This window comes from Theropithecus gelada, chromosome 1 (genome assembly GCF_003255815.1).
Source record: "Theropithecus gelada isolate Dixy chromosome 1, Tgel_1.0, whole genome shotgun sequence".
NCBI lineage: Eukaryota > Metazoa > Chordata > Mammalia > Primates > Cercopithecidae > Theropithecus > Theropithecus gelada.
In genome coordinates this window covers 128203439-128217791 of record NC_037668.1, presented here as the reverse complement: position 1 = coordinate 128217791, position 14353 = coordinate 128203439, and the positions used below count along the sequence as shown (strand labels likewise).

Sequence of the window (14353 nt, the reverse complement as noted above, 5' to 3'; positions counted from 1 at the left end):
GGGAGGCGGAGCTTGCAGTGAGCCGAGATCGTGCCACTGTACTCCAGCCTGGGCGACAGAGCGAGACTCCGTCTCAAAAAAGAAAAAAAAGGCCGGGCGCGGTGGCTCAAGCCTGTAATCCCAGCACTTTGGGAGGCCAAGACGGGCGAATCACGAGGTCAGGAGATCGAGACCATCCTGGCTAACCCGGTGAAAACCCGTCTCTACTAAAAAATACAAAAAACTAGCCGGGCGAGATGGCGGGCGCCTGTAGTCCCAGCTACTCCGGAGGCTGAGACAGGAGAATGGCGTGAACCCGGTAGGCGGAGCTTGCAGTGAGCTGAGATGCAGCCACTGCACTCCAGCCTGGGCGACAGAGCGAGACTCTGTCTCAAAAAAACAAACAAACAAACAAACAACAACAACAACAAAACTATAACCTATTATTACAAGCTAAATAATGACAAAATTCATCACAGTTGACTTTTGACACTGGTATTTGTACATATTCTTTTCTAACTATCTCAGAAGTAGATACAGTACTCAAGAAGAAATCTTGTACTTGAAATCCATAATAATCTTGTAGAAGATTCAAAAACATTTTTTATATAAGTGAAAGAAATGAGTAGAAAGTAATTTACACTACAGATATAATAAACTCAATTTTTATGAAAGAAACAATAGCCTCCCCTAAATTAGTTCCCTCTTAAGTGCTTAAAAAAAGCAAAATCTTGCTCAATAATATTTAACCAACTCTTTATAACTTACAGGCTCCTACCACATTCTAAGTTAAACAACTTTTCATTTTTTCTCCTTTTCTTTCTTCCTCAAGGTGTCAGGTAACTGTTTACTAAGAAAATATCACCTGTACATAAGTTACAGTAGTATCCATTTTAACTTGTTCTTTCATAGGCTGCAAAATTTCCATTCCTAGATTCAAATAAAACCAAGAGTATTCAGATATTTCTTTACCTATGCAAATATAAAACCTATTTGCATTCTAATATTCGGATAAAAATCGTTCAGCACTATTGTACTCTTTACAGAGATGCATTGATTTGGAAAACAAAACTACTTAATATCTCTAAGATCTCCCTTCAATGTGTGCTGCCATGCAAAAATGGACTTACTCCTTCCCACCCTCCCATTTCCCCACAATCGCATGCAATTCTGCTCTACCTCATTCTGTTATGGTCACTTCCCACCACTTACAACAGTTAAAGATATTCTACAAAGAACAGAGACTTGTGTAAAAGCCAGGTAGGGTCTACAGGCACTAATCATTAGTAAAGATTCAAAACTAAGAAGATTGGGGATAGAAGTTAAAAAAAATACAGTTATCACACAATTCTCCAGATAGAAATCAGCCATCAAATATTTAATTAATATGTATATATATAAACACTTCAATAAAGCTGGAATATATATATTCTGAGATGGAGTCTTGCTCTGTTGCCCAGGCTGGAGTGCAATGGTGTGATCTCAGCTCATTGCAACCTCTGCCTCCTGGGTTCAAGCAATTCTCCTGCCTCAGTCTCCCGACTAGCTGGGATTACAGACTTTCACCACCATGGCTGGCTGATTTTTGTATTTCTAGTAGAGATGGGATTTCACCATGTTGGCCAGGGTGCTCTTGAACTCGTGACCTCAGGTGATTCACCCACCTCAGCCCCTCAAAGTGCTGGGATTACAGATGTGACCCACTGCACCCGGTCTGGAAAAATATTTTTAAAAAGAAGAGGATGCTGGGCACCGTGACTCACGCCTGTAATCCCAGCACTTTGGGAAGCCAAGGCGGGCAGATCACGAGATGGAGGAGATTGAGACCATTCTGGCTAACACGGTGAAACCCTATCTCTACTAAAAATACAAAAAATTAGCCAGGCGCGGTGGTGGGCGCCTGTAGTCCCAGCTACTCGGGAGGTTGAGGCAGGAGAATGGCGTGAACCCAGGAGGCAGAGCTTGCAGTGAGCCGAGATCGCGCCACTGCACTCCAGCCTGGGCGACAGAGCGAGACTCCGTCTCAAAAAAAAAAAAAAGAAATAAAGAAATAAAAGAAAAGGAGAATACAGATACACAAGAGAAGAATGCAATATGAAGATGAAGCAGAGAGAGATTTGATGATGCTGTCCTTGAATATTAGAGTGATGCAGGCACAAGCAAAGGAATACTGGCAGCTGCCAGAAGCTGGAAGAGGAAAGGAATGGATGCTCTCCCAGAGCAACCAGATGGAGTGAGGCCTTGCTGACAATCAGATTTCAACTCAGTTATATTAAATTTGGATTAAATTTTTAAAAATTTAACGTGAAGATAATTTAACTGAAACAACATAGAATAAGCAATTTTTATGGATTTGTAGTCTGACGAACTGTTAAACATTCTTTTTTTTCCCAACTTTTATTTTAGATTGAAGGTAAGAGGTAGGTATGCATGTTTGTTACATGGGTAAATTGTGTGTCATGGGGGTTTGGTGTATAGATAATTTTGTCACCCAGGTAATCAGCATAATGCCCAATAGGTAGTTTTTCAATCCTTACCCCCCTCCAACCCTGCACCCTTAAATAGACCTCAATGTCTACTGTGTCCCCTTCTTTGTGTCCATATATACTCAATGTTTAGCTCCTACTTATAACTGAGAACACGCAGTATTTGGTTTTCTGTTCCTGCATTAATTTGTTTAGAATAATGGCCTTCAGCTCCATCCATGTTGCTGCAAAGGCCATGTTCTCATTGTTTTATAGCTGCATAGTATTCCAGGGTGTATATGTACCGTATTTTTATGTCCAGTTCACCACTGTTGGGCATCTAGATTGATTCTATGTCTGCTATTGTGAATAGTGCTGTGATAAACTTACAGTGCATGTGCCTTTACAGTAGAACGACTTGTCTTCCTTTGTTGTCAAAGCTTTTCAAACTTCAAAAAATTCTAGCTGTGATTATGTTTAAATAATTAATGTTAGATTACCACTTTCCCTTGAGAACAAGATTCCAATATTCGAATCCAAATGCTGTATAGTTTTGTTTTTTTAAACAACACCTTTCCTAAACATGAAATTGCAACCAGTTCCTGGTAAACCTACAGTCTTAGAAGTTTACACATACTATAAGCTTAAGCTACAGAGAATATAAATATATATTAATTATGCTTGTTCTACATTTACTGTTCAAGTCTCATGTAACTCTGCCTAACTGAAGAGGGCAAGCTTCAGATGCTCTCAACTCTAATCTAGGCTCCATATAGCAGATGTCTTAATAAGACGTAGGTCTGATCACATCTCTTCCGTTTCTGGTTTTTTTGGGGGTTTTTTTGAGACCAAATCTGACTCTGTCACCCAGGCTGGAGTGCAGTGCTGTGATCACGGCTTGCTGCAGCCTCAACCTACCGGGCTCAGGCAATCCTTCTGCCTCAGCCTCCCAAGTAGCTGGACCTACAAGCGAATGCTACCACATGATTTTTTTATTTTTTGTAGAGCTAGGGTCTTGCTTCATTGCCCATGCTGGTCTCAAACTCCTGCCCTCAAGTGATCCTCTCACCTAGGCCTCCCAAAGTGCTGGGATTATAGGCATGAGTCACTGTCCCTTGCCCTGTTTGTAAAGTTTAACTGACTTCTTACAAAAGAGGATAGAGTCCAAACTCCTTCACATAAAAGAGCCCTCATAATCTGGTCCCAACCTACATTTCCTGCAATAAACTATTGCATGTCTCAATCTTGTTCTTTCATGCATTCACTGAACAAATATTCCTCTTTTTAAACACCTCTTCACCCTTCTGTATTTGTAGAACCTCTACATATCTTACAGTACTCAAAATATAAGTTTCAGTGAAGTTTCATATGTCTTCCAAGCAGACTGAATCCTTCCCTCTACTATACTCTCATGCCATTTTGCGTAAACCTTTTATAATAGCACTCATAAATTTTATCAGACCAATTTATTGACAAATGATATACATTTCCTTCTTCTGTTCACTGTATTTCCTGCTTCTCCATACCAGCACCTGTCATATATTAAGCATTTACTCTATGTTGAATTTATAAAACAATAAATAAACTCCACAATATTTGTTGTGGGAGAATGATCTCTTCATAACTCTGTGTAATAACATAAAAGACAAATGCAGGAGCTGGACACGGTGGCTCAGGTCTGCAATTCCAGCACTTTGGGAGGCTGAGGTGGGCAGATCAGTTGAGCCCAGAAGTCTGAGACCAGCCTGGGCAACATGGTGAAAGCTGTCTCTACAAAAAATACAAAAATTAGCCAGGTATGGTGGCACATGCCAGTAGTTCCACCTACTCGGGAGGCTAAAGTGGGAGATCACTTGAGCCAGGGCGGTAGAAGTTGCAGTGAGCTGAGATCGCGCCTCTGTACTCCAGCCAAGGTGACAGTGAGACCCTGTCTCAAAAAAAAAGAAAGAAAGAAAAATGCAGGTCAAAACTGGTTTGCATTAAATGTTTTCTAATAACTGTAATAGCTGTATTTCATGAGAGAAGTAAAAACAGTAAAAGAATCTTGAATACCTACAGTATATCAGGCATTGTACTAGGTGATTTACAGGTATTATCTCATTTAGATCTCATTTAATCTGTAAAAGGAGGTATTCATTTTACAGATTAAGAAACACAGGTTCTGATATATTAAGTGTATGGCTTGTCTTGCATAACTTGTCAGAGCTCAGACATGAACCACGATTTATTTCAGTCAAAACCCATTGTCTTTGCAGTAAAGCCTATGTTTAAGCATGTCTATGGACTGATCACACCGGTAATCTCAGCACTTTCAGAGGCCATAGTGGGAGGATCGCTTGAGGCCAGGAGTTCAAGACCAGCCAAGCCAACATAGTAAGACTTCATCTCTACAAAAAATTATTTAAAAAACAAAAAAGCACATCCAAGTATTAGAGGGTCAGTCACCATAGTATATAAAAGTATGCCTTTGGTCTCAGACTGAGTTCACATTCTGTCTCTACAACTTAATAAGTACAGCAAATTATTTAATCTCTCTGTCCCTCCTTTCCCTTATCTATAAAATGGTGATAAATAATAGTATGTATTTTGTGGGTGGTTATGATTAAGGAATATAAATCAAATAAAGTGATTATTATACTACAATGCCTTATTCATTGAACACCTTTATAAAACCTATTCATGATAGAAAATACTATTAGAAATGCTGTTTGAAATTGGTTTTATAGCATATATGAATTTAGAAAAAAACTTCTTATATAACTTTTACAGAAAAAACTAGGCTCTGGGTAGATATAAAGTCCTATGTAGATACTTTGTGGAATGAGCTTGTTTCTTAGCATTTTATCTGACATGACCTCAAAGTTTCAGCTTCAATTTTTTTTTTTTTTCGATGCAGTCTCGCTCTGTTGCCCAGACTGGAGTGCAATGGTGCGATCTCGGCTCACTGCAACCTCTGCCTCCCGGGTTCAAGCCATTCTCCTGCCTCAGCCTCCCGAGTAGCTGGGACTACAGGCATCCACAACCATGCCCGACTAATTTTTTGTATTTTTAGTAGAGACAGGGTTTCACCATGCTGGTCAGGCTGGTCTCAAATTCCTGACCTTGTGATCTGCCTGCCTCGGCCTCCCAAAGTGCCGGGATTATAGGCATGAGCCACCGTGCCCGGCCCAGTTTCAGCTTCATCTTAATTCTAATTTCTACTATGCTTTGTGACCTAGCATACCTTTTCAATCAAACTTCTTATCTCTAAGTACAGTAACATATCTTAAACTGGCTCTTTGGTTTCATTTTAGATCGTATCTCCAACATGGATGATAAACTAGAAAGAGTTCTGGTCAGGCAATCTGGATAGAGAAGCTAAGCAACATTGTACCTTCTAAAGTCATTTTCACACTTATATATTAAACACTCAGATTTATATAACAAGATACATTAAAGAAACAATGATTAAAAATATATAACCACTACACTCCATTAATAGAGATAATTAAGTTGAACATACTTAAGAATACATTGCTTTTGTGAGGATTAAAATCTAATGTTAAGCTACCAATTCATATTCACCTGAATCTTATTTAATAATAAATTTACTCATGAATGACATTATTAACTGTCAGTCTGATGATGTTCAAGCTATTTCAGTTACCCAGACAGGTCTATAACTTACTCTAAATGTCTGGCACTTACAGACACACACACACACACACACACACACACACAAATCCACAGTTGATTAACATCAAAAAGAAACTTCACTCTCTATACTTCTCAGGAAAGGAAAAGCTCAAAAGTTATACTTCATGGCTACTGAACAAGTTTAGGCTTTCAAATGAGATTCTTTCCATTGATTCTATAACTTATCCAATTACTCGTTCAACATGTTGAATTTCTACTGAGTAAAAGCCACATGTTTCAGGACACAAATTACATCAATTTCAAATACAATTGAGGCAGCCTAAGGAGTGTATGTAAGACCCAGGGCAAACTATTTGGTCTGTCTGAACTTTAATATTCTTATCTATAAAATAGTAGTGATAATAACTATGCTACCCCAGCAATTTATTACCAGGATCAAATGAGGTACTAAAACATGGAACAGAAAAGCATTTTCACATATTAAATCCACAGTAAGTTTCTATAACAACTCAAAAGCTCATCTTGTCTCCAGGAGCACAATAAGAGACTATTTCACTACATGATTAATGTAACAAATATTTAAGAGTCTAACACATTATGATGTGTTCAAGTACTAAAGTGCTTTAAAAATGTAGTAAGTACAGGCTGGGTGCGGTGGTTCATGCCTGTAATTTTGGCACTTTAGGAGGTGAGGTGGGTGGATCACTTGAGGCCAGGAGTTTGAAACCAGCCTGGCCAACATGGCAAAACCCCGTCTCTACTAAAACTACAAAAATTAGCCAGGCATGGTGATGCACACCTGTACTGTAGTCCCAGCTACTTGAGAGGCTGAGGCAGAAGAATCTCTTAAACCTGGGAGGCAGAGGTGGCAGTGAGGTGAGAGGGTCATGCCACTGCACTCCAGCCTGAGTGACAGAGCAAGACTCCATCTCAAAAAAAAAAAAAAAAAAAAGTAGTAAGCACAAATGCTTTCCTTAGGAAGCTTACATTATAGTAGGGATAATAGAACTCTCAAATAACCACAGTACAATGCAAATTTAACAAGTATTATAAGATTTATAAAGCCCAGCACACATGAAGAAAAAAAATGGGCTGGGCGTGGTGGCTCACGCCTGTAATCCCAACACTTTGGGAGGTCAAGGCAAGTGGATCACCTGAGGTCAGGAGTTCAAGACCAGCCTGGCCAACATGGTGAAACCCCGTCTCAACTAAAAATACAAAATAATTAGCTGGGCATGGTGGTGGGCACTTGTAATCCCAGCTACTTCGGGAGGCTGAGGCAGGAGAATTGCCCTAACCCTGGAAGCGGAGGTTGCAGGGAGCCAAGATCACACCATTGCACTCCAGCCTGGGCAACAAGAGCAAAACTCTGTCTCAAAAGAAGAGAAAAAGAAAAAGAAAAAAAGAATGAACTGGATTTGGCAGATTTCAGAAAGCTGCATAAGAAAGAGGTGGCATTTAAGGAATTGAAGAATAAGTAGAATTTCTACAAAGACAGCAAGGAAGGCCTTCCTTGTTTCTTCTTTGTAGGAAGAAAGGATAAAAGCAAAGACCAAGGCAGATAGGCATATAGCATGTTCAGAAACTGGACGTCTAATTAACTACTACAGTTTGGCTAAAAAATAGGATATGTGGGAAACAGAAATATTTGTTTAACAGAATAAAAGGAAAAAAGAATTAAAGGATCATATTGATTTTACTGGAGCCATAGTCAGACTGAAATTTTGAAGGAAAAATTTGAAGCCTCCCTAAATAATATAAAGTGTATTAAATGCCTCCCTAAATAATTTACATTTCATTCTGAAGCCGATCGAGAATCACTGCGTATTTCTGAGGAAGGAATAACCAAAAAAAGAAAGGCATAAGATCTTTGGCTTTAAAAGTAATTTGGAGGCAAGTAACTGGAAAGGCGCCAGGCTGAGGACAAGTCCAGTTTGGAAGTTACTGCTCTAGCGCAAGTAAGAAGAGGAAAGCCGAGCATATTTAGCAGAGAGGTAGTGGGAATGAAAAAGGGGAGAACTAAATTTGAGATGTTGAAGAGATAGAATCAACAGTTGGGAGGAAAGTTAGCATCAGAAATTTTACGTTTACAAGTCATTCCCTTGAAACACCCTGAGTTTACCAGTGAAAGTGAATAAGAACACCAAGTAAGAAACTGCACCAAATTTCACCTTTAACTACTAAAGCCGAAAGATGACTTCAAAAACAAAAAGACTTAATTTTCAAATACTGCATTTAAGAGAACATAATAAAAGATCGTCTTTTACTATAAAGCAATGCACCCACACACCTGTTCTGATGAGAATTTCACCCCGCCTCAAACAGTCCTTGTGTTCTTACTAGCCTTACCAAGGGCAGCCTTTCCATTTCTTTAAGTTCCTGCGGCTTCTTGAGCTCCAGGTGCTGGTCGGGTGCATCTGTGCCTACCACAGGGCTCAACACCGAGTGAGAGCTCATGGGATGTTCACTGAAGGGATGTGACCCCAGCCGGGCCTAGCCGTCACTAGCTCCGCACGCCCCAGGCGCTGAGGCACACACTGCCGTCTTCATTCGCTTGACACACCCCTCTCCTCGGGCCTTTTTTCCTCCTCCACCCAGCACATTCCGCACGTCGTCCGTCGGAGTTACAACGTGTCACCTCATCTGCTCCCAACCCTATTTAGCTAGCACTGTATTTCAGGTGTTCGATACCGTCCCCGTCACCCCTGCAGACTTCACATCAGCCCCCTCGCATGCCTCCTCTTCCTCCTCCTCCTCCTCCTCCTCCAGGAGCTGCCCGGGCCACCCCGCAGCCGCTGGCCTCCTGGCTCCTGCCCCTCCCCAGGTGCGCTCAAGACTCACCTCCCGCGCAGCTCGACCGGCTGAGCCCACCACCGCGGGCCGCGGTTCAGCTCCGCCGGGCGCCCCAGGCTGCCGAGTCCGCTGGGTCCAACGCGACCGCTGACCCGCAGCGCCGCCGTCTCCCGTCGCCGTAGCCACCGCCAGCTCGGTGCAGCCCAGGCGTTTCCGGGTTCCCGCGGTCCCGTCCCCCAAATGCTCCGGCTTCCGCCTCGGCTCTGGCAAATGCCGTTCCCGGCTCGGCTTTGGCAGCCCCAGCTCGGCACTTGGCAGCTCCGTCCCTAAGGCGACGCACCTGGGCTGCTCTGCTGGCAGCCCCTGGTTCCTGCTTCACCGTCGCGTGGAGGCCTGGGGCACTGCTTTCTGTTACACCTCTCTTAGGATTGCGAGACAGATAGAGTGACACTCGTCGAGGGCCTCTGCGGGACTGTCTGTTTGCAGAAGGTGCCAAGGTGTCCACTGCGAAAGAAAGGGCAAAGTCCTTTGGGGCAAAGAACCCTGAGAGGAACGGGGAAATGGATTTTGAAAGCAAACGAACCCGCTCCTAAAAGTGACTGTCACTGACCTGAAAACAAACCAGATTAGCTATGGCAAAGGCTGCCAATCAACCAGTGGTCTGCAAGAAGGCTTGTTCTTCCACTTCTCCCACCCTGACTGAGATCTTGAGACTGAGGGAAACCCAGAGCTATACCACCAATGGGCCTGGTGTCATCAATCAGGAGAGGAAAAAGAAAGCTGGGCCCAGAGGATTACAGAGTTATAAGGGACCTACCCCTTCCTGGCTGCATGGATTACAGCATTACCTTTTAAAAGTCTTCCAATGGCTGTGTTGGAAACCCTCTAACCACTGCAGCCCATTCAGGTGATGAACAGGCTGAAATCAGTACTTCAGGTTCAGCTGGGTTATCAAATAAGCGAACAGGATTATCTCTTTTTGTTAACTCAGTGCTGCTATAAATTCAGCCTATGTCTCTTTATATTGTAAATTATTAAAACCATGTCCAAGAGAGACATACTTAGAAAAAAAGTGAGATTGAAGAAAAATAAATAACTGTGTTAGAGTAGAATAACTGGCTTTAAAATTTTCTGCAATACAATCTTGAGAAAATTCCTGGACAGTAAAATACATATTAGGTCTTAATATATGTCCAGTTTTTTGGAAACCAAAATGTGCCTGTTAGATGATGATAACAGCATGCCTCTTTTTATTGTGATTTGCTTTGTTGCTCTTAACAGACATTGCTTTTCTTGGCTTTTTTGTTTGTTTGTTTATTTGTTTTTACAAATTGAAGGTTTGTGACAACCTTGCCTCAAGCACATCTATTGGTGCCATATTTCCAACAGCATGTGCTCACTTTGTGTCTCTGTGTCACATAATATTCAATAATTTTTGCAATATTTAAATTTGTTCATGATTATATCTGGTATAGTGCTTTGTGATCAATGATTTTTGATGTTACTATGGTAATTGTTTTGGGGTACTGTTATGGTTTGGCTGTGTCCCCACCCAAATCTCAACTTGAATTGTATCTCCCAGAATTCCCATGTGTTGAGGGAGAGACCTAGGGGGAGATAATTGAATCATGAGGGCCAGTCTTTCCTGTGCTATTCTCATGATAGTGAGTAAGTCTCATGAAATCCGATGGGTTTATCAGGGGTTTCCACTATTGCTTCTTCCTCATTTTTCTCTTGCCACAGCCATGTAAGAAATACCTTTCACCTCCCGCCATGATTCTGAGGCCTCCCCAGCCATGTGGAAACTGTAGGTCCAATTAAACCTCTTTTTCTTTCCAGTCTCGGGTACGTCTTTATCATCACCATGAAAATGGACTAATACAGGTGCCACGTACTGCACTCATATAGGAAGACAAATTTAATTGATAAATGTTATGTGTATTCTGACTACTCCAACAACTGCCCGTTTCCCCACCCTTCTCCCCCTTGGACCTCCCTATTTCCCAATACACAGCAATATTGAAATTAGGCCAATTATTAACCCTACAATGGCTTTGAAGGAAATAAAAATATTTCACCCCAAAATATACTTCTTTGACATACTTTGAGATGACTGTTTAGAGGGCCTGCAATCAGAAGCATGCCAGATGTGGTGGCTCATGCTTGTAATCCCAAGACTTTGGGAGGCTGAGGCAGGCGGATTGCTTGAGCCCAGGAGATTGCGACCAGCCTGACCAACATATTGAGACCCCATCACTACAAAAAACAAAAATTTAAACATGTGCCTGTCATAATGGTACATGCCTTTAGTTCTAGCTACTCATAAGGGAAGCTGAGGTGGGATGATCGCTTGATCCCAGGAGTTCAAGGCCACATTAAGCCATGATCATGTTACTATACTCCAGCCGGGCTGATAGAGCCAGACCCTGTCTCAAAAAAAGAAAAGTAGCCCAGTAGCCCTGCAAAACTGTCTCTTGTAGGACAGATTTGCATCTGTTGAGAATCTGCGTTAATGTAGCCAGGCTTTCTCTGAGGCCCTTCCTTGTCCAGATCTAGGAAAGATTAACTGAGATTCTGACACCTTTAAAGGTCTGAAAGAAACTTCCACCATCTGTTCTCTCTGAGGGCTGCTACCCACCTTTGCTAGTCAGACCTCTGCTTCTCTCCCTCCTGTAACTTGTTTTGCCACTATAACCTGATTTACCACCGTAATCTACTTTTGGCCATGCTTGAAACTCTCATTCTTTCTAAAGATGGTATATACCCTTGTGTACTATGTGGGGGATAAGACTAATCACCCTGTGATTTCTCCTCATACACACCAATAAATTTCTATGCCTTTTTTCTTTTTTCTTTTCTTTCTTTTTTTTTTTTTTTTTTTTGGAGTTAGGGTCTCGCTCTAGAAGGAGTGTAGTCGCATGATCATGGCTCACTGTAGCCTTGACCTCCAAGGCTTCAGTGATCCTCCTGCCTCAGCCTCCCGCTTAAGCAATCCTCCTGCCTCAGCCTCCTGAGTAGCTGGGACTACAGGCACATGCCACCATTCTTGGCTAACATTTTTTTTTACTTTTTGTAGAGATGGGTTCCCACTATTTTGTGCAGGCTGGTCTCAAACTCCTGAGCTCCAGTGATCTTCTTGCCTCAGCCTGCAGTATTGGGATTACAGGCACGAGCCACTGTGCCCAGCCTGCCTCTTCTGTTATTAATCTGACTTTTGTCCGTTGATTATTCAGCCAACCTTCAGAGGGTGAAGGGGAAGCTACAAAATCTCCCCAGGGCAAGAATGTCAGCTGAGCCTGAACTGCAAGTCTGGACATCCAGCAATTCAAGTCAGTACCCAAGGTCTGCAGCTCTTTTAATAAGAACAATCCTATTACCCTTGAGGGATTTGCGTGTATTTTCTCATTTAACTCTCACAGCAGCCTTATAAAGTAAGCATTAGTATCGTATTTTATAGAAAGAGAAACTGAGGTTTACAGACAGGTAACTTTCTGAAGTCCCCACATCTACTGAAAAATAAGTTGGGATTTAAATCCTTATTTGTCTCCCTTTAAAGTCCATATTTTAAAACATGACGCTTAGCTGCCATAGGAAGAAAAAAATGAGACAGAAGAGAAAGTTGGCAGACAGCAAAAGTAGCAATAGAGATAAGAATTATCAGTGAAGAAAAGAGATGAACATGAAGAAAGAGAGAAAAACAGCAATCTGGGACACTGGCCGGAGGACTAGCTTTGGCTTCTCTATCATAGCAGATCTTACAGGTGAAATTTTGGCACCATGAAGACAGACAAATGAGAACAAGATATTAGTCTAAAGGCAGCCAGGGCCAAATAGGACTATGTATCTCAATGGTACCTAATTAGAATTGTCAGATAAAATACAGAGGCCTTCACCTGGTGCGGTGGCTCACGCCGGTAATCCCAACACTTTGGGAGGCCGAGGCGGGCAGATCACCTGAGTTTGGGAGTTCGAGACCAGCCTAACCAACATGGAGAAACCCCATCTCTATTAAAAATAAAAAAAATTAGCTGGGCATGCTGGCACATGCCTGGAATCCCAGCTACTTGGGAGGCTGAGGCAGGAGAATTGCTTAAACCCGGGAGGCGGAGGTTGCAGTGAGCCAAGGATCACGCCATTGCACTCCAGCCTGGGCAACAAGAGGGTAAACTCTGTCTAAAATAATAATAATAATAATAATAATAACAACAGAGGCCTTGTTAAATTTAAATTTCAAATAAGCAACGAAATATGGAATATTTGCGATATACTTTAAAAAATTCATTGATTATCAGAAATTCTAATTTAGCTGGATATTCTGTAATTTTATTTGCTAAATGTGGCAACCCTATTGAACGCATAAATGCATCGTGATATTGTACAATAACTGGGATTCCCTATGATGCCCCAGAGAAATGAAGGCCAGATCAAATTACGTTTAGTGCAGTTGACACTGCAAACTTTATGCACACAAAGTGACATTCTCTAGATCAGTATCTTCAGACAGTGCCAAGCTGGTAGACTTTAAAGGATAAAGGTCAGAGGTTGTTAGAAAACCCAGGAGAAAATAAAGAAAAGACAACAAACAAGAAAGAAAGAGCGCAGGGACTATGTTGATAGACATTTTTAAAGAATTTCTGCTCAAAATGGTTGAAATACTGAAAAAAAAATTTCAGTGCTTAGAGAATTAAACAGCAGGTTTCCAGGTGTCACTTACCAAATATTTTGTTCCTATGCCATCATAACTTTTAAAACTATTTGACTGAAATTACAGCTCAGGAGCAGGAAAAACCAGTTTGTTGTTTCAAGCTGCCAAATCACAGTAATTGAATCTGGCTTTTTCTTGTTAGTTCTTCAGAGGGAAAAAGAAACCTATGTGTTAACAAAACTGGAAAGGATTGACAAAGATTATCTACTTGTCCATCGTTTACTTCTAAGAAGACTTGAATGAGGTTACTTCCATTATAAGAGCTCAACTGTCAATATGAACATGGTCCTTTGATTTTGAGATGGATCTATAGAGTTTAGCATTCTCTAGAACATGGATCTGATAGGTTTGAAATAAAACTTACTTTTCATTTCTGAGGAGGAGTATTTCAGAGGCTTCTGGTTTTTTCCTATAGTAGAGTTACTTTTTGAGTCAGGGGCCCAGGAGATTTCACGGAGGTGAGGCCCTCTCCTCCCTCTGTACATTCAGAAAGTGGAGAAACTACCCTGCATGATTGCTGCCCTATGGGGCTTGTTGATCAAAGCTTCAGTTATCACTTGATGCTCTAAAGTCTATTTGGGAATCAATGAATTGGTTTCATCTCAGAGTCAGGGTTAAATGTAAATTAATGCCTTGGAGATTCCCCTGTATCTAGCACAGTTACCTGATAAAATCACCACAGCTTCCTTTGTGGAAGACTAGGAAAAAGTGCACAGTATGTATAGTATGCACTTGTGCTGTTAAAGGGACGTCTTAAATCTGGGAATGGGGGCTA

General features: G+C 41.5%; 2 protein-coding genes across 4 annotated transcripts in view; one reads left to right on the top strand and one right to left on the bottom strand.

Annotated features, from left to right (window-relative positions):
- The window catches only part of SLC35A3 (solute carrier family 35 member A3), a 52868-nt gene extending 43774 nt beyond the window's left edge, over nucleotides 1-9094 (bottom strand). The window contains exon 1 of one of the 3 annotated variants that reach the window (XM_025364857.1): nucleotides 8922-9094. Coding sequence is in view for 1 of the 3 variants with exons in the window: in XM_025364854.1 (XP_025220639.1) it covers nucleotides 8430-8537 (108 nt within the window). In the remaining 2 variants the exon portion in view is untranslated. Of the gene's footprint in view, nucleotides 1-8429; nucleotides 8637-8921 lie in introns of those variants that run through there. The other 2 variants (XM_025364860.1, XM_025364854.1) reach the window with 2 other exon arrangements.
- Nucleotides 8796-10711, top strand: LOC112611191 (homeobox protein Hox-B4-like). The gene has a single exon (XM_025364861.1). It carries the CDS (start codon nucleotides 8813-8815, stop codon nucleotides 9053-9055), a length of 243 nt encoding a protein of 80 aa, XP_025220646.1. The 5' UTR covers nucleotides 8796-8812; the 3' UTR covers nucleotides 9056-10711.
- Nucleotides 10712-14353: the final 3642 nt, after the last annotated feature.

Bases quoted from the DNA above. Each gene is read 5' to 3' on its own strand.
- LOC112611191 (XM_025364861.1), top strand. From the start codon at position 8,813: ATGCCTCCTCTTCCTCCTCCTCCTCCTCCTCCTCCAGGAGCTGCCCGG.